Here is a 19108-nt window from a genome sequence, read left to right on the forward strand (position 1 = left end):
GGAACCTGAGATTGAAGCAGGCAGATGTTAAAAATGTCTGCAAATACCTTCTGGAAATAACTTCTTTGTTAATTGCTCATCTTGCTCAGTTTTCCACACTGACCTTTGACCTCCTCTGTACTAAGGATCCCACAAACAGCAATGACTTATTTCCCATGGGTCAAAGTGCCATTGCCATTGCTGGTGACTGTCCAGCAAATGGTAGTGGTTGTGTAATACACAGGTTAGTTTTTAACATTCATTGAAAGGGAACTTTTATCGATGTCTGATTAGTCATTAGCTCTAAATGTACAACAGAGATCCCGGATGTCCAAATTCAAGGTAGATGTTTGCTGTTGTTACAAAGCCAGTTGGAAAAAGAATTGTGAGGAGGCAGTGTTTCTGCAGAGGAGGTGGAGCAAGGCAAGAGGCGACATGGAGCAATGTGTGGACAAATGTGAGGATACGCTCTTGGAAAAGAGAATGCATTTTAAATGGTAAGAAGCCACGAAGGCTTGGTACACAGGTTGTGAGGCACAGGAAGTAAACATTCCGGTACAGCAAGTAATTAAGAAGGTAAATAGTGTACAAAAAGGGTGGAGCACAAAAGAAAGGTTTTATTGAGATTGAACAGGCTGCAGGGAAACCTGATTTGGAATATTTTGTGCAGTTTACTTTTGAGAAAAATTATTTAGGTAGGGTGTATGTCTTTGGAATTCCCTAACCTAAAATACAGAGGGTGCTGAGAAAAAGAAGTGTATTTAAGGCAAAAAGTGACAAATATTTGACACCAAATGGGCGGCCTGGTAGCATAGCAATTAGCGCAGTGCTATCACAGCGCCACCTGTCTGTAAGAAGTTAGTAGTACTTTCTCCCCGTGACCGCGGAGGCTGCCTCCAGATGCTCTGGTTTCCTCCCACACTGTGGAGGTGTGCGAGTTTGTAGGCTGAGTGGTATAATTGGACAGCATGAGCTTGTTGGGCTGTAAGGGTCTGTTACCGTGTCGTGTCTCTAATTAAACTAAACGTATCAGAGATTGAGGATTAGGTCAGGACGAAGGGTCTTGGCCAGAAACGTCGACTGTACCTCTTCCTGTAGATGCTGCCTGGCCTGCTGCGTTCACCAGCAACTTTGATGTGTGTTGCTTGAAATTCCAGCATCTGTAGATTTCCTGGTGTCTCCCTTGGACCATTTGATTTCTAAAGCTACACATAAAGGAAACCAATGCCAGAAATATTAGCATCTCATCATGTTAAATTTCTCAGTACAGCATATGTATAAATGATTCCCAGCTCCTGATATAAGTATCAGATTGACCATTATATCAGGTGTGAGTGTAATACTATTTCATGACCTAACTTAGCCTGGCCTTTATTCCGTTACTGTACTTCATTTATTTGACAGGTGCATGATACGATCCTACAAATTATATTTAAAAATCTCTCTCTCTCTCTCTCTCTCTCTCTCTCTGTTCAGATTGATAGACCTATTCAAAGGTTCTGTTTTTATCCTTTCCTCCATACCTCAGTCAACTAATAGCACCAGTAGCAGACAGATTAATCAGTCATTAGTTTCATTTACTGTATTTAGAGTCTTGCTTTATGTAACATTAATTGGTGCATTTGCATACATGATAGCATTGAAGTATTTTGAATTTTCTATCATTATGACAAAGTGCACAATTCCTTTCTTTGTGTTAACTGTAATAAATCTGCTTTCAGAAACGTGAGACAAGAATATGGATCTTTGATGCCTTACTTGATGAAGATGAAGATCCGACCATGAAACAACAGCTGAGGCATGGACGGGTTGAATCAGACAGGAGCTGCCAATGCAGCAAGGCACGCAGGTTACATGAAACAATTCAGTCATCATTATGGCAAAGAAGACTCTGGGTACAGCTCGTTCTCAACGTCTTTCAGTGCTCCAGAAAATGTGTCTCTTGTACACTGCGGCGACACACCCAGGCAAACAGGGACGGTCTCCCAGGGCCCTGATCCAGACAACCTGCAATGGACTGGCACAAAACCAATGCCTATAGTCTGTAATGCTGCTGTTATGGGCAATGAAGAGAAATCTGTCCTATCCGCAGAGAATAATAACAACAATGGTCATGACAGAAAGTGTAGTAGTTCAAGACCTCCTCTCCCACCACCTCGTGATGATAGTTTCCTTGCCATTCAACAGCACAATAATTTTGCCTATTACCATACCCGTCATGGACTGAGCCCACAAGATATGCTTCAGAGATCAATTGAGACCAAGGCACCAAGGATGGCTCTTGAAAATAATCATCAAGAGACATCATGCCTGCTCTTGGAGAGACAGCTCTCTAATTTTGAACAAGCCTATTCCCAGACTCCCTTTTTCAACCCTTCATTTAAGGATACTGGTTTTGTACCAGAGAAAGATAGTCAAACTGTTGAAGGTGCAGGAAATTTTACTGCCAAAAGGGTTGAGAAGGCAACTCTGAGCAATGTAACTAACTCATCTTCTGGCATCACATTCGACTGTGAGGAATCACAGAAACTAACCCACTGCCTCTCACTGGCACACAAACAGAAACCCGTACTTGTTAGTCCTCGCCATCCTGAGCTACCATCTCAAGTAACTTGTGTGAACGCACGCAGCCAAGAAACAGCACCATATTTGCACTTCACCACCACAGACACGGAAACATTTACAGGGGACTCAAGGCCTGCCAAGGTGTTTCCAGGCTCTTCCCATGCATCGAGTCCTGAGGACACAAAAGGACAAAACCATGAGGTAGATTATAAATTCCACATGGTTCAAGGATACAAAAGTAGACAAAGATCCTTGAGTGTGGCAAGTACCAGACAATTATCACATCAGGTACCTGGTCTGAATAACGGTGACTGTAATGGCCAGAGCTTCTGTGGATTTGCCGAATATTCTCACATCCCAAAATCACACCTTGCCATGACGGATTCTGTTCAGGTAAGAGGGCAGTATAGTCAGAGGCAAATGAGAAACAGTACTGGCAGTGTAGGACATCGATTGGAAGCGGACAATCGCGCGGAGCCAGGGAACGAATCAAGCAGCCACAGTACAATCACTGCTGAAAACACCGCAATGTTGCATCGCCTTGCCTCCAAAACCACAAATGCTGGGAGAGGTACACTAATGAGTGCAAATCAAAAATCTCAGCTCTCCGAAGGCCAAAACGTCCCACCAGGACAGTATGGAGGGAACCAGGATCTCTGCAGGACATTTGAGAACAAAATTACTCAGCTCCGAAAATGCAAGAGTTCCTCTCAGCTTATTGACCCCGTTGACCTCAATCAATTGAATGAAGAATCTCCGGACACCTCCAGCTCATTGATCAATTCTTCTAAAACTACTTATAGAAACCAAGTAAAGCATGCACAGTCGAAGGTTCTGAAGGAGACTTCCTTTAGACGTAGAGACCTCCAGCTTAGCTGGCCAAACCGAGCGAAACAAAAGCCCACCAGCAGGCCAGGCATTACACATTTCCAAACAAACTCATTGACTGATGCTGCTGGTGACCCAACATCTCCACCATCTCAAAGGTTGCATGAGAACCTGAGAGTCAAACCTCTGGATCCTCAGCATCAGGTCACCCGAATAGGGGGTAGAAAAAGGCTGACATTACAGGTGAAGAAAATGTATTCTTCAGAACCTGAAAAAATAAATCAGTTAGGCGTAGAGTGTAATCCAAGGAAGTGGGAACAGGCAAAATCTCTTGGGTTCTCTGATGTGCAGGGCAACAATGGCATTGTGACTTCAAGGAGACAACTGTTTGAATCAGGAAAAGCTTCACAGGTGAATTTAAAGCAGATTCAGCACGAAGCGTTAGCCAACTACTTTGGCCGCAGGAGAAGTCTTAAACCCAGTGCTACAAAATTAATGAGTGATCAGTGGCAGTTTTCAAAGCCTGTCCAGCACAAGAGGCTTTTGGAGAGCAACTGCTATCAATATTCCAGTTGCAACCCCATCCAAGGATCAAATATGTCCCAACATAATTCAGCCAAGAGACATTGGGATAATTCCTCTGAAATCTTGTCTGTCTGCAGTACTAGATCTCACGATCATCTCTTAAGCCAGTCAGCTGAGTTTCAACGCTTTCCAAAATGGACAACTAACTGCAATGTATCTGAAAAACTTGCCTCCACTGACAATCTGCTGGACCAGCTAGACTTTGTTCATTTTGGTAGATATGCACGGTCAAAGTCATTCTCATTGCCTCAGCAGGTATGTTACCTAAAATAGAATCGTTAACAGCAGTTGGGCATACCCATTTGTCTATGAAAGTCTACTGCGGCTATTAGATGTGATTGCTATACTAGAGCAGATGGTTTCCAAAGAATTACTGGACGTTTGTGATTAGAATAGGAATGAGAAACAGAAGCACAAAAATGGATTATGAGAACTGTAGGAACTTGCAGGATAATAAAACAAATGCAAAAAGAATCCTACATAATATGTAAAGGATTTTTTAAAAAAACATTCAGCAATTTCCATGTGTGTTAAAGGACTCTTAAACTTTGAGAACCTTCTGTAACTTAAAAAAAGGAATTGCTAGATTCTAAAGTTTTGGCTCTCAAGTTCCAAGTTAACCTGGTAAAGAGGATGAAGTTCTCTCTCTTGCAGAGAAAATTTTGCTTTGTCTTTTATTTTTCAACCACAATATGGTCTGTATTCAATATGAATTAGTAATGCATGTTGTATTGGTGCTTATGCTCGTCTTTCTATCTTGATTCTATATATTTCTCTCCCGTATTCCTTGAATTACCTTTAGCAAATCAAATTACCTGTTCTATATTGTAACTACTCCAAATATATGTTTTTTAACTTTATTGGCCTTTTCAGTTGATTTGTAGCTACCTTGCATATTTGACCACATGCTTTGGATTCTCTTGCAAATAGAAGCATTCTCTCCACATCTGTCATCTCCAAAGTATATCTCTATCAGATCTTCTGTTTCCTAAAGAAGTAAAGCAAATTATTCAACCTTCTTGATAGTTGCTGCATATCCTTCCCTAGCATCAGAGAGTAATACAGCACTGGTCCATGCTCCCTCTGCGTCCTCCCTGCTAGTCCCAGTTGCCTGCATTTGGCACATAACCCTCTAAGCCCCTGTCCTCTATGTACCTATCCGCATGCCTCTTAAGTGTTCAATTGTACCTGTCTTGACCATTTGCTCTGGCAGCTCATTCCAAATACTCACAACTGTCTGTGTAAAATAGGTTACATCTCAGGTGTCTTTTAAATTGCTCCCTTATCTTGCAAGTGCCCTCTACTTTTGAACTCCCCAGCCCTGGGGAAAAGATGATGGCTGTCCACCTTATCCATGCCCCTCATGATTTTATAACATTTGATGAGGCTATTTTTCAGTTTCTTATACTTTCTACTTCAATGTTTCCTTGTCCTTGATGAAATATAAGCAACGGAGTGGTGAAGCGAGAAAAGCAGCAGAAACCTTGGTTCGGTCATGACTGCCAGTGCTATCTGCGAGGAGCGTTCACATTCTTTTTCTGTAGAACAACACACGCAAAATGTTGAAGGAACTCAGCAAGTCAGCCAGCATCCATGGAGAGAAATAAACAGTCGACGTTTCAGGCCAAGACATTTCTTCAGTTCCTTCAGTATTTTGTGTGTATTGCTCAAGATTTGTAAGCTCTGTAAGATCTCTTATGTTTAAGCTGAGTGATAGTGCCTGGGAGGAATTTGCGGGAGCATGATGAGAACAGGTTCCAGGGAAAACTAGAATGGATCGCTTGATGGGCCACATGGCCTCTTCCGTAATTCAGAAATGCATGGTTCTTACATCATGGCCTGATCCTGATTCTGTATGTATTTAATGAACATCTTTTAAAATTTATTGAGAGCTTGAGATGATTTCAGAAGGATTTTTCTGTTGCAGAATGAGCTAGATCCTAAATTGGATATGGAATCGTTAAGGCAAATTGGTAACAGCAACAGCCCTTCCAGGTGAGCAAAAAAAAAACACCGTACCTTAAAGTTTCCGTGTCCAGAACTTAAAGGTTCAACATTGTTGTCAAAACGAAGGAGATTGAATTATAAGGCCTCTTGCCTTAGCAAAGCCATCATGATCTGACCTCTGCTTCCATCCTGAATAATGTTGTCACATGGGAAGCAACCGCTCTGAGGATGGAAATAAAATGCTGCTATTGCAATAGGGAAGGGGCAGCCAGAAGATTAGGGATGCAAAAATAAATTGCATGTCTTTTCCCTCAGAGGATTTCTGCAGGGCCCTTATTCCTGTTGTGGGTTATTGCAAGTTCTAAGACTGATATGTGTATTTTACCTCCACTGTCCCAATGCAAATGACAAGAACTACTACAGACATGTCGTGAAATAGACCACTGTCTATTTTCAGAGTTTGCCTGCAGAAGGCAGTAAGCAGATAAACTGCTAAGATCATCTCCAACACACACAAAAAAAAGTGTTGGAGGAACTCAGCAAGTCAGGCAGCATCTATGAATACAAAAAGATGATGTTTCAGGCTGAGACCCTGAAAGTTCGACTATTTATTCCCCTCCTTAGATGGTGCCTGACATGCCAAGTTCCTCCAGCATTTTGTGTGTGTGTGTGTTGCTGGAAATGTCCAGCATCTGGAGAATCTCTTATGTCTACTATCGTTTCCAAATTGCTTTCCACCCCAGCCATTCAAGCCATCCTGTTCAGTTCCTGGGAAGGGAAAGATGTTGAAGGAACATACATTACACTCCTTGTTTTGATGTGGTTTTACAAAATTGCCTAGTGCCGATGAGTTTGTTAATTAGATTATTGAAGATGTAAAATGTGGGAAATAGTCAGGTGATCAGGCAGTTATTACGGAGAGAAGAGCAGCGTTAGCATTTCAAATCAGTAATTTCCCATCCTACCCTTCCCATCCATCTTTCTCCCCCTCATGACTCATTGACCCATTGTAACTTTTTAAATGGAAGCGACATTTCCATGTGTTTGGAATGGGACTGAAATTCAAGCAATATATCAGGTATTTATTTACCACAGACCATTTGAATAAGCAGCCATAATTATAATTGTAAAATAACCATGCAGTGAAAAAATCCCTACTGAATAAACAAGAAAAATTATAATTCATTAACGTGATGACTGAAGCAGCAGAGATCCAGCGATGATCTCTCTTGTGATTTAGTGATTTATTCTGTGTTAGCGCCGCTGCCATAACTTGGCTCGTTATAAAGGAAGGAATTGCGTGCAGTTCCAAGTTCTTTCTGAAGTGAGGGAGCCTGCCATCTTGATACACCACTAGACTTCATTTTTGGTGAGAATTTGTTTTTTTTTTATATTGAAGAGCTCCATTTCAAATTCAGCTTCGAACTATTTTTTCTTATAACTCCATCACTTGAAAAGCATTTGAGAATTTCTAGATGGAAATTTTTTTTTGAGGCTGCATTGGTGTAATCCAGTAGACCAGCCTCTGGGGTTCACTGCAGGTTGAATTCTGTGCCTTGTTCTGGGTGCTGTGATGGGTGGTAAACCTGGGGCAGTGGAGGGAATAGCCAAAGGTTTGTAATTTACTCCAGCTATTTTTGAGAATATTAACAGAAGTGCTTCAACTGTAGGTTTATAAGGAAGATGTGCATAGGTAATTCTACTCTGTTTTATTTGAGTCTTCTCAATGTTGTGATTTGCGTCTTCCTCAATCTGTACTTGGATTTCAATTTGAAATGTATTTTGTTGCCAGGCCCAGTACTGCCAGAATCAAGTCTGCAACTGAATTGAATGCTACTCAGAGACATAGTGAAAGCAAACTTGTGAACGTGGCGCTCACCAAAAGCAGATTTGAAAGACAGAGAGGAAAGTCATTGAATGAGCTGGAGTTAACCAGTGACAAACCTGCCACACGACTGAGCAGGAGTACGGACCAGCTCTGCTGCTCGGACGCTGATAGTGAATCAACTAAAGAGGACCGTGCAGTGTTGGAGTTGAAAAGAGCACCTCTACCTCTGCCAGAGTTACCTACTATCAATCAAAACTGGATTAAATTGAGAAGGCACCTCATTAGTTCTCAAACCAGCCAGGATGAAACTACAGTTGTGTATGAGAGAAGTTCTGTCATGGCCAAGCCTCGTTCATTATCATATAGTGTAGAATCCCTTCATCCTATATCTCCATCTCCACACTCGCCACTCAGAAAGTCACGAGCATGGACTGATTCTCTTTCCTCCCAATCTGGCCGGGAGGATGATGTGTATTTTGAGGATCCCTCAGTGAAATCAGTGAACAGTGGCTCAGATCTTTTCTCAGCCTCTGAAAACATTTGTATTCAATCCAACCCGTTGCAACAGCATTCAAACACTGTGTTTGAATCTTCACGAGAAATAGCAGCAAATACGGAAACTGAAGTAACTGAACTGACAAGGTAAAGCATCACTTTTTTACTCGAAGTAAATCATTATTATTCTTGCAGACAGATTTTTGTAATTTTAAAAAATGTTCTAATATATAATCAGCACATTAGCAGCAATAGCCATTTGCAAAATTCAAAACATCTTGTAACAGGGTTAGAGCATTTAACCTTATTGTTAGAATGACCAGTTTTATTAAGCTAAAATATTTAGGAAAGACTGACCAGAAGGAGATGGTCAAGTTTCAAACCACATATTTTCACAAAGCATAAGGATCTCCTGTATGGATTGTATAGAATGATTAGTTTTCGTTGTCACATGTATATCGGATTACAAAAGATACAGTGAAATGAAATTTGGTGTCGGTGACCAACGCATTCCGAGGATGTGCGGAGGGCAGGTTGTAAGTGTTGCCGTGGTTCTAGAGCCAATATAGCATGCCCACAACTTAGTAACCCTGATTTGTATATCTTTGGAATTTGGGAGGAAACCGGAGCACCTGGAGGAAATTTGTGCAGACACAGAGAGAACGCACAAAGTCCTTACAGACAGCAATTGAATTAAGTCCCAATCAGTGATTGTTGGTACTATAGATTGTGGCACTAACCAATATGCTACTATATCATATGGGGTGGATATGCCCAAAATAATATGCCCGAGCACTCAAACATGCAGCAAAGCATCAATAAAGACACAGATTTGCAGTACCCCAAAGACTATTCGTTCACCCAGTATTCGACATACCACAGTCTCTCCCTCTCTCCCTAATGAGGGAAAAAGAGGTGTCCCCATTTCACAGCGAGAGGGGAGACATAACAAACAACTGGCTGATTTACAATGTTAAAAGTCCATTGAGTTGCTTTTTCCAAGCTCTGTGCCCAAAGAACTCGGGTCTCTGGGCACACAGCCAGCAGCCAGCTCGCTACTTTCGGTCTTCTGTCTCTCACGACACAACAATTCCCTGCAGAGGCACCGACCACGAGTCTGCCCACTTCCAGAGCCACAAAATCCTGGAACTCTGAAGGTGAGCTAATCTTCTACCTGTGTCATTGGTATCTTGAATAATGGCCATTCGTGAGACCCCGAAAGTGGGTCCCACTGCATGTAACTCCAGGTCAGGGTCTTCAAAGGAACCCTGAAAGGGAAAAATAGAGATATTAAAGCTAGAAATAGAGCTGTTTCTGAAGATGCAAGCAAAGGAATCGCTGTTAGGTGCCATTAACTCCTTAGCTCCACCCACCAAATTTGATCAAAGAAAGCTCAAAGGATCATAACAAGTTCAGGTGCAGTGAATAAGAAAGCTAAGGAACAAAAAGTGGGAATGAAAAATGCAATGGTAAGAGAATTGAGGGAATCTCAAATGTGTTTTATACATATCAGATGGTAAGTGAAGTGAAAGTGAAGGGCACAAAAAAAGATCTCCTTATTTATTGAGATACAGTGCAGAGTATGCTCTTCAAGCCACACCACCCAGCAATCCCCCAACTTCATCCCAGCCTAAAAATGGTCAATTTACAATGACCAACTGGGACATCTTTGAACTGTGGGAGGAAACCAGAGCACCCGGAGGAAACCCATGCAGTCACGGGGAGAATGTACAGGCAGTGACAGGAATTGAACCCAGGTTACCAGTACTGTAAAGCATTGTGCTAACCACTAGGCTACCATGATTCCTCCAAACTAATAAAAGTACAGGGAAATCTCGTGAAAATATCAAACTGTAGTCTTGACTTCAGAGTTGACAATAAGCTTTGGACCATGGATCTGAAAATTGTGCTATCAAAGTCTTTAAATTTTATGATTATTTACTATTTTATATACACTGAAGGAACTATTTTCAATTCCCTGGCTCTTCGTTTAAATTAAATACCTGTTTAAACTCGCCAATGGCCTGCTTTCTAAGCATATTTTAAACTTGCCGGGACTTGTTTTTCATGCCATTTTACTCACCAGAACTCCACTTCCCATGATCCTTTTAAGCTCAGCAGGCTTCTGATAATCGTGTTCCTTTTACGCTGGGTTTGGATGAGAGAAAAGAATAGGAGACAGAGACCAGTATAAGGAATTCATCTAAAAAGCGCTTAGTCATTATTTAGTGCAATTAATTAGCAGTGACCAATAAGGTGTATGGTGTAAATTACCAACAGGATCTTTATGGTTTCATTTCACATCACACCCAGAGGGATGTGATTATTATTAGTAAGTCCTCTGGGGTTTATTCATAATTGCAGCCTACTGGTTTTATTGACGGCCGCAACTTGTTAAGTTTTGGATTACATATAATCCTATTGCTTTTATATTACTGTGTGTGCTGCTCTTTTTATTGAGTGTGTATCCTGCTGTCTTTCTTTGACCATCAGCCCATGGGATTTATTTAACAGGAGAGTTTATTTACCACCGGAACCTGCATGGTTTACTTCTCCAGTGCGATGTGCTGGTTTTATGAGTTCATCGGAAACAGAAGCAGGAAGAAATCATATAGACCATTGAGTCTGCTCTGCCACTCAATAGGTTCTTTGGCTTTCACTTTTCTGCTTGATCCCTAGTGTCCTTGACCCTCCTGTGTTTTGTATCTAGGCCTAAGTACTTGCATGGGGTTCTGGATAGTGTGTGCGGGTGAGGCAGGGAAATGATGGTAGGGTGAAGGACCCATGATTGACAAGAGATGTGGAACATCTAGTCAAGAGGAAGAAAGAAGCATACTTAAGGTTTAGGAAGCAAGGATCAAACAGGGCACTTGAAGTAGCCAGGAAGGAGCTTAAGAAGGGACTTAGGAGAGCTAGAAGGGGACACGAGAAGGATTTGATGAATAGGATTAAGGAATACCGTAAGGTGGACTGCACATACGTGAAGAACAGGAGGATTGACTAGAGTGAGGGTAGAACTGATCAAGGATGGAAGAGGAAAAGTCGGAGAAGGTAGGGGAGGTTCTTAATGAATGTTTGCTTCAGTATTCGCCATTGAGAGGGGCCATGATGAATGTGAGGATGTGGTGTGTATGGATTTTAGTATGGCATTTGACTAGGTTCCCTGTGGTTGGCTCATTCAGAAAGTCAAGAGTCGTGGGATCCAGGAAAATTAGGCTGCATGGTTTCAGAAGGCAGAGGTGATAGTAGACACGTATTCTCTCTGGAGATTGGTGACAAGTGGTGTTCTGGGACTCCTGCTTGTTGTGATATTTATAAGTTCATGAGGAAGTGGAAGAGTGAGTTTGTGCATCTGCAGCTAACACGAAGGTTCCTGGTGTTATGGGTAGCAAAGAAGGTTGTTGCAGGTTACAACGGGACATTGATATGATGTAGAGCTGGGCTAAGAAGTGTCAGATGAATTCAAATGGGGAAAAATGTAAAGTGATTCACTTTAGAAAGTGAAATTTGAAGGCAGAGTATTGGGTTAATGGCAGGATTTTTAGCAGTGTTGAGATCCATAGTTCTTTTAAAGTTCCAAACAAGAGAAAATCTGCAGATGCTGGAAATCCGAGCAACACACACAAAATGCTGGAGGAGCTCAGCAGGCCAGGCAGCATCTATGGAAAAAAAAAAGTACAGTCGATGTTTTGGGCCAAAACCCTTCGGCAGGACCGGAGAAAAGATGTTGAGGAGATGATTTGAAAGGTGGGAAGAGGGGAGAGAAACACCAGGCAATAGGTGAAACTTGGGGGGGGGGGAGGGAATGAAGCAAAGAGCTAGGAAGTTGATTGGTGAAAGAGACCTAAGGCCGTGCAAAAAGAAAGAAGGAGGGGTGGAGTAGCACCAGAGGGAGGTGATGTGCGGGCAAAGAGATAACATGAGAGAGGGACAAGGGGATGGGAAATGATGAAAGGGGGGTATACCGGCATTACTGGAAGTTTGAGAAATCGACGTTCATGCCACCAGGTTGGAGGCTACCCAAGCGTAATACAAGGTATTGTTCCTCCAACCTAAGTGTGGTCTTATTCTGACAGTGGAGGAGGCCATGGATGGGCATATGGGAATGGAAAGTGGAATTAAAATGGGAGGGCACTGGGAGATCGCAGTTTAGCTGCTCAGCGAAGCGGCCTCCCATTCTACGTCAGGTCCACCGACATACAAGAGTCCACACCGGGGGCACCGAACACAGTAGATGACCCCAACAGACTCGCAGGTGAAGTGTCGCCTCACCTGGAAGGATTGTTTGGGGCTTTTAAAGTTGCTGCACTAGTTGATAGGGTGGTAAGTAAGGCATATGGTAGTTTGGCTTTCATTAGTTGGGGGACTGATTTCAGGAACCATAAGATGATGTTGCAGCTCTATAAAACTCTATAATGTTGCAGACCACACTTCAAGTATTGTGTTCAGTTCTGGTCACCTCATTTATAGAACATATGTGGAACCTTTAGAGAGAATGCAAAGGAGATTTGCTCTGATGCTGCTTGGATTAGAGAGCATGTCTTATGAAGAAAGGATGAGAAAGCTAAGTTTTTTTTCAGGCAAAGGAGGATAAAAGGTTACTTGATAGAGGTGTATAAGAGGCATTCATAGAATGATCATCCAGAAACATTTTTCCGAGAGAAATTGGCAAATACGAGAAGGCGTCATTGTAAAGTGATTGGAGGACAGTTTATGGGATGTCAGATATAGTTTTTTTTCAGGTAAAAGAACCCTTAGGAGAAAATAGTCATAATAAGATTAAATGAGAAGGAGAAGCTAAAGTCAGATGTATCAGTATTACAGTGAAGGGCATTACAGAGAGAGGAGTTGGCCAGACTTAATTGGAAAAGAACACTGGTAGGGATGACAACACAGCAGCAATGGGTGTAATTTCTGGATTTAATTCAGAAGTGACAGGATATACACACCCCAAAGAAGAAGAACTATTCTAAAGGCAAGATGATACAATTGTGGTTAACAAGGGAGGTCAAAGCCAACAAAAAAGCCAAAGAGAAGGGATATAATAGAGTAAAAAATTAGTGGAAAGTTAGAGGATTGGGAAGCTTTTAAATACCAGCAGAAGGCAACTAAAAAGTCATTAAGAAGATAAAGATGGAATACGAAAGTAAGCTAACCAGTATTATCAAAGAGGATACCAAAAGTTTCTTCAGATACATAAAGTGTAAAAGAAAGGTGAGGGTGGATATTGGACTGCTGGAGAGGTAGTAATGAGAGGACAAGGAAATAGTGGATGGACTGAATAAGTATTTTGTGTCAGACTTCACTGTGGATGAGACTAGCAGTATGGTGGAAGTTCCTGGTGTCGGGGTCATGAAGTGTGTGAATTTATCATTACCAGAGGGAGGTTCTTGGGAAACTGAAAGGTCTGAAGGTAGACGAGTCACCTGGACTAAATGGTCTATACCCCAGGGTTCTGAAAGAGGTGGCTGAAGAGTTGTGGAAGCACTGGTAATGATTTTTTCAAGAATCACTTTTCCAGTCTAATGGTTCCAGAAGACTGGAAAATTGCAAATGTCCCTCTATTCTTCAAGAAGGGATAGAGGCTGCAGAAAGGAACCTATAGACCAGTTAGTCTCCTTCGGTGATTGGGAAGGTGTTGGGACTTGATTGTTAAGGATGCTTGGAGGCACTTGGAGACACATAATAAAATGGGCCGTGGTCAACATGGTTTCTTCAAGGGAAAATCTTGATGACAAATCTGTTGGAATTCTTTGAAGAAATAACAAGCAGGATAGACAAAGGAGAATTGGTTGATGTTGTCTACTTGGATTTTCAGAAGGCCTTTGGAAGGTCCACACATAAGGCTGCTTAGCAAGTTAAGAGCCCATTATAGGAAAGATACCAGCATGGACCAATCTGTGGCTGTTGGCAGGAGGCAAAGAGTGGGAATAAAGGGAGCCTTTTCAGGCTGGTTGCCGGTGAGTAGTGATGTTCCACAACGATCTGTGTTGGGACTGATTCATTTTGTTCTATGTGAATGATTTGGATGATGAAAATGATGGCTTTGTTGCAAAGTTTGCAGAGGCTACAAAGATAGGTGGAGTGGCAGGTAGTTTTCCTGAATTAGAGAGGCCACAGAAGGACTTAGACAGATAGAAGAATGGGCAGAGAAGTGGCAGATGGAATACATTGTCAGGAAGTGTATGGTAATGCACTCCGGTATAAGAAAGGAAAGGGTTGACTATTTTTTAAATATAGAGAAAATACAAAAATACTGAGGTGCAAAGGGATTTGGGACTCCTTGTGCAGGATGCCCTAAAAGTTAATTTGCAGGTCAAGTCTGTGGTGTGGAAGGCAAATGTGACGTTAGCATTCACTTCAAGAGGACTAGAATATAAAAACAAGGATGTAATGTTAAGACTTTATAAAGCACAGGAGAGGCCTCACTTGGAGTATTGTGAGCAGTCCTGGGCCCTTATCTTAGAAGGGATATGCTGAAACTGGAGCGGGTTCAAAGGAGGTTCATGAAAATGATTCCAGGATTAAACAGCTTGTCATGTGAAGAGTATTTGATAACTCTGTGCCCGTATTCACTGGAATTCAGAAGAAAGAGGGGTGACCTAATTGAAATCTATCGAATGGTGAAGGCCTTGATAGAGTGGATAAGGAGAGGATGATTCCTATGGAGGGAATGTCTTAGACCAGAGGACAGAGCCTCGGAATAGAGGGCTGACCTTTTAGGACAGAGGTGAGGAGGAAGTTCTTTAGCCAGAGACTACTAAACCTGTGGAATTCATTGCCACAGGCAGCTATGGAGGTTGAGTCTTTATGTGTATTTAAGGCAGAGTTTGAAAGAATCTTGATTGGCTGGGGCATGAAGAGATATGGGATGAAGGCAGGAGATTGGGGCTGAGAGGGAAAATGAATCAGTTATGATGAAATGGCAGAGAAGACTTGATAGGCCAAATAGCTGAAATCTACTCCTGTATCTTATGGTCTCATGGTCTTTTATACAGACACTCCTGTGCCTAGCATCACTTTATGGACACATAATCAATCTGTGTATATAAACTATCTTATGTATTTGTATTCATTGTGTTTTTTATTATTGAGTTCTTTATCTTATTGTTTTATTTTATCTGGAGTAGCAATTGTTACACTCTTCTTTACACTTGTGTACTGGAAGTGATACTAAATAATCTCGAAGTCCATCCTCCTTTTCTCATCTGATACTCTTTCCCAAACTAACTTATCTTTTAATAAGTTAAAAGACTTATCTTTATCTTTATCTTTATCTTTTTTTATTTTTCAGTGGAAAGAATTCACTCAAAACAATAAAATGTGTTCAGAAGAATCCCATAGAAAATGAAGTAGAACATCACGGAAAGGATAGGATAGCGGACGTGGTTTCTTTATCTCTCTGTTCAGAGAGCAGTGTCGGGCTGCCCTTGCCAGCCCCTGTGGCAGATGTTGAGGTCAAAGCTGAGAACACCAAGGCTGAGGTCCATCAGAGTAATGGAAAGAAAACATCTGAGCAACTTTCGGCAAATCAGACAAACACCGCTGTTCCACCGAGAATGAAGACAAAGTCCCCTGATGAGCTAAGAATGCAGAAACTGATTAAGGAAGTTATCGATGAAGATCAGTCACTAGCAGATATCCTGGATCCCAACCCCACCACGAAAACCATAATGGACCTTGTGGAGGTGTTGTTTCAGACTGATACATTGGTGCTCGAGGCTTGTCAGAGGAGCGAGCGACTATATAACCAGGCACCAGGGACAAATGTTAAATTAAAGTGAGTAGACTGAGCACACAAAGTCTTTGCAGGGGTGTTTGCAGGTGCTGCAGAGGCACGAGGGTGATGGATGAATGAGTTGTGACGCGGGTAACAGCATTCTGGATGGTCTGCAGTTAAGAGCGGGCAGAATGAATGGAACAGACCAGGACTGTACTTGAAGGAAAGCTTTCAGACCCACCAGTCGCATTGATCTGTACATTTGGACCAAAGAGAATAAGGCAAAACTATAAATTCATAAAATTTGCTGTTACAACACAGTTCTCTGATACTGGATGGTAGGAGTGGCAGGTAGAAAGAAGAGGCTATCAAATCTCTTCTTCTCAAAAGTTTGAAAGTCACACTTGGCCAAATGGATATAAAGTCAACATGAGAGAACTTTCTATTAGGAGTTTCTGTTTTGCTGTAGTGTAGTACTTTCCTGAGTAGTTCACTATCAAAGTTAGGGAGCTCAGCTTTTTTTGTTATCTAGAATCAGTTGTTATCAGAAACATTCTTGGGTCAGATAAAGAACATGTAGCAACATGCCCTAACTGTTTCCCCCAGAAGGATCCATCTTTCTGCCTCTAAGAAACTTGATGATTCTTACACTATGGATTCAATTTTCTTTCCCAGGCTTGGGATCTCATAAAGAGAGCAAGCAGCTCAGTCAGGAGTCGCAACAGCAAAATATTTGATCAATATTAACAGCTGGGCTTCGCTGCGTGCCGTATTTTGAATCCTCTACCAATCAAGCCAAGAAGTTGGCAGTTAATATTGTGTAATGACAGATCAGCTCAGTGATGTGGTATGCAAGTTCAAGTTCACATTCATTTAACCGTACACGTGTATACAGCTAAATGAAACAACATTCCTCGGGGACCAAGCCACAAAAAACACAATACATTACCACATACAGCATATAAAATAATAACACAATAATACTAACAGGTAAAACAGTGATTCAGTGCTGACATTCCAGAATTTTGAGGCCTGTTGTCACACTGAAGATGATGTATAAATAAATCCCGGCTCTTGTTGATGTCCAGGCCACAGCCAATAGATTTATATTTTTAGAGAGAACAGTGGGATCACTTGTGTCCAAAATTCTCAGAAATCTTCAGATTCAGAAACCAGACTGAAAAAAACACTTGCGTGACAGAAGGCCTTATGTGAGTTGTTAAACCGTATTATGTCAAAGCAGCAGATGAGTGACAATTGTAATCAATCCTAACTTTCATCTTTAAAATGTGGGAAAGAAGGAACTCATTTGCAAGGTAACCTAATAAATTGTGTTTGTATAATCAGCAGAGCAGCTCCTCCCACCCTCCATCAATGTCAATCAGCACATTCCTCTCATCCTTTCTTTCTCCTGCACTTCAATAGATCATAGTGCACCCTCCATTACGTAAGTGGAACTTGGCCTACAAGAATAGATTGATGGAAATAGGTGGGCTGTAGGCCAATCTGTTGTGTGCTGTTGATGTAAAATTGTGCAATGCTGGGAACATACTCTCTCTCCTGTTTCCCCATTAGAGAAAAGCAAGATATTCAATTCCCAGCCTTGCCAGAATTGGCCGCTCAGCCTAAGGTGCCAGTCAAAACTAATCTGAGGCAAGATGTCAACAAAGGAGGGGACTGTCCGAGTGATATCACAGAAAAAAAGGTGAGTTGTGCCAAACAATTTTCTTTGAAGAGTGCTCTGGAAGCAAGTTAAAGGCAAAATACTGTGCATCAGATATAACAGAAAATGCTGGAAACAATCAGGAGGTTAGACAGCTTCTAGGAAGAGAAACAGTTAACTTTTTAGTTCAATTGATCCTTCATCAGAGGTAGCCGATTGACAACACTGGGATCCCACATGAATTACTGACCCATTTTCCACAGTGCATTCAGTCATTTAAATTGTTGGTAGTGCTACTAACTCTGAGTTGGTAGGCTCTAAGTTTAACTCCTCAGAACAGAGAGTTACTGTAAGTACAAAAGATGTATGTAGGCTGATAATCCAGTAACGAGTGATGAACAGACAATGTACCAGAGATACAGGACATTAGTGAGGCCATACTTGGAATATTGTGTACAGTTTGGGTTGGCAGGTTATAGGAAAAATGTTACTAAAATTGATAGATACAGAAAAGATTTACCAAGATGTTGCCTGGACTTGGGGGCCAGAGCTACAAGGATTTTACTGCCTGGAATGTAAGAGATGGAAGGGTGACCTGCTAGAGGTATATAAAATCATGAGGGGCCTAGGTGGGGTGAAAGCGCATGGTCCTTTTTTTTCCCCCAGGAAAGAGGTGCTAAAAACAAGAGAGCATAACTTTTACATGAGAAATGAGGGATTTAAAAGAGACGCCAGGAGCAGCTTTTTCATGCAAAGGATGATGCGTATCTGGAAGAAGCTTCCAGAAATAGTAGTTGAGGCAGGGACATTAGCGGCATTTAAAAGCGGTCTAGGTAAGTACATGGCAGGAGAGGTTTAGATGGCTATGGGGCAAACACAGACAGATGGGACTAGCTTGCTGAGCAACAGTGTGGCATGAACAAGTTGGGCCAAAAGGCCCATTTCCAAGCTGTATGACTATATGACTCCAAACTGCTTTTCAGATGAGATGTTAAGCCAAGACCTTGTTTCCTCTCTAATGTGGACATAAAAGAATAGGGGAAGTTCAGGCCAATGTCATGGCCAACAATAATTCCTCTTAAAGAAGATTATCCTGTATTTATTACAATGTTTTTTTCTAGAAGCTTGTCAAGTGCAAGTTGCCTGTTATGTTTCTATATTCCAACAGTCATAACACTTTAATATATTTAATTTGCTGCGGAGGATTTTGGATATCAAAGGATGTGAAATATTCTACTACAGAATAAAAATCATTTTTTTAAATCGCTGTGATGAAATTTGTTGTTTTGTGACAGCATTACAGGGCAAGACATGAAAATTATTTTTACAATTTATAGAAAGTAAATGCTGCAAAAGAGGAAAGGTGGGGCAGTGTTCATGGGTTTTTGGACCATTCAGAAATCTGATGGCAGAGGGGAAAAAGCTGTTCCTAAAGCAAGGAGTGTGGGTCTTCATGGTCCTGTACTTCCTCTCTGATGGTGGTAATACGAAGAGGGCA

General features: G+C 41.6%; 1 protein-coding gene across 6 annotated transcripts in view; it reads left to right on the forward strand.

Moving 5' to 3' along the window:
• LOC134349210 (protein Shroom2-like) overlaps positions 1-19108 on the forward strand; it is a 151910-nt gene that overhangs the window by 104894 nt on the left and 27908 nt on the right. For 3 of the 6 annotated variants that reach the window (XM_063053201.1, XM_063053199.1, XM_063053200.1), the window contains exons 2-6: positions 1701-4212; positions 5885-5952; positions 7697-8374; positions 15522-16007; positions 17523-17652. In XM_063053201.1, coding sequence (XP_062909271.1) covers positions 1780-4212; positions 5885-5952; positions 7697-8374; positions 15522-16007; positions 17523-17652 — 3795 coding nt within the window. In that variant the 5' untranslated portion in view covers positions 1701-1779. Of the gene's footprint in view, positions 1-335; positions 477-1700; positions 4213-5884; positions 5953-7696; positions 8375-15521; positions 16008-16622; positions 16795-17522; positions 17653-19108 lie in introns of those variants that run through there. The other 3 variants (XR_010018612.1, XM_063053202.1, XM_063053203.1) reach the window with 3 other exon arrangements.

This window comes from Mobula hypostoma, chromosome 7 (genome assembly GCF_963921235.1).
Source record: "Mobula hypostoma chromosome 7, sMobHyp1.1, whole genome shotgun sequence".
Lineage (NCBI taxonomy): Eukaryota > Metazoa > Chordata > Chondrichthyes > Myliobatiformes > Myliobatidae > Mobula > Mobula hypostoma.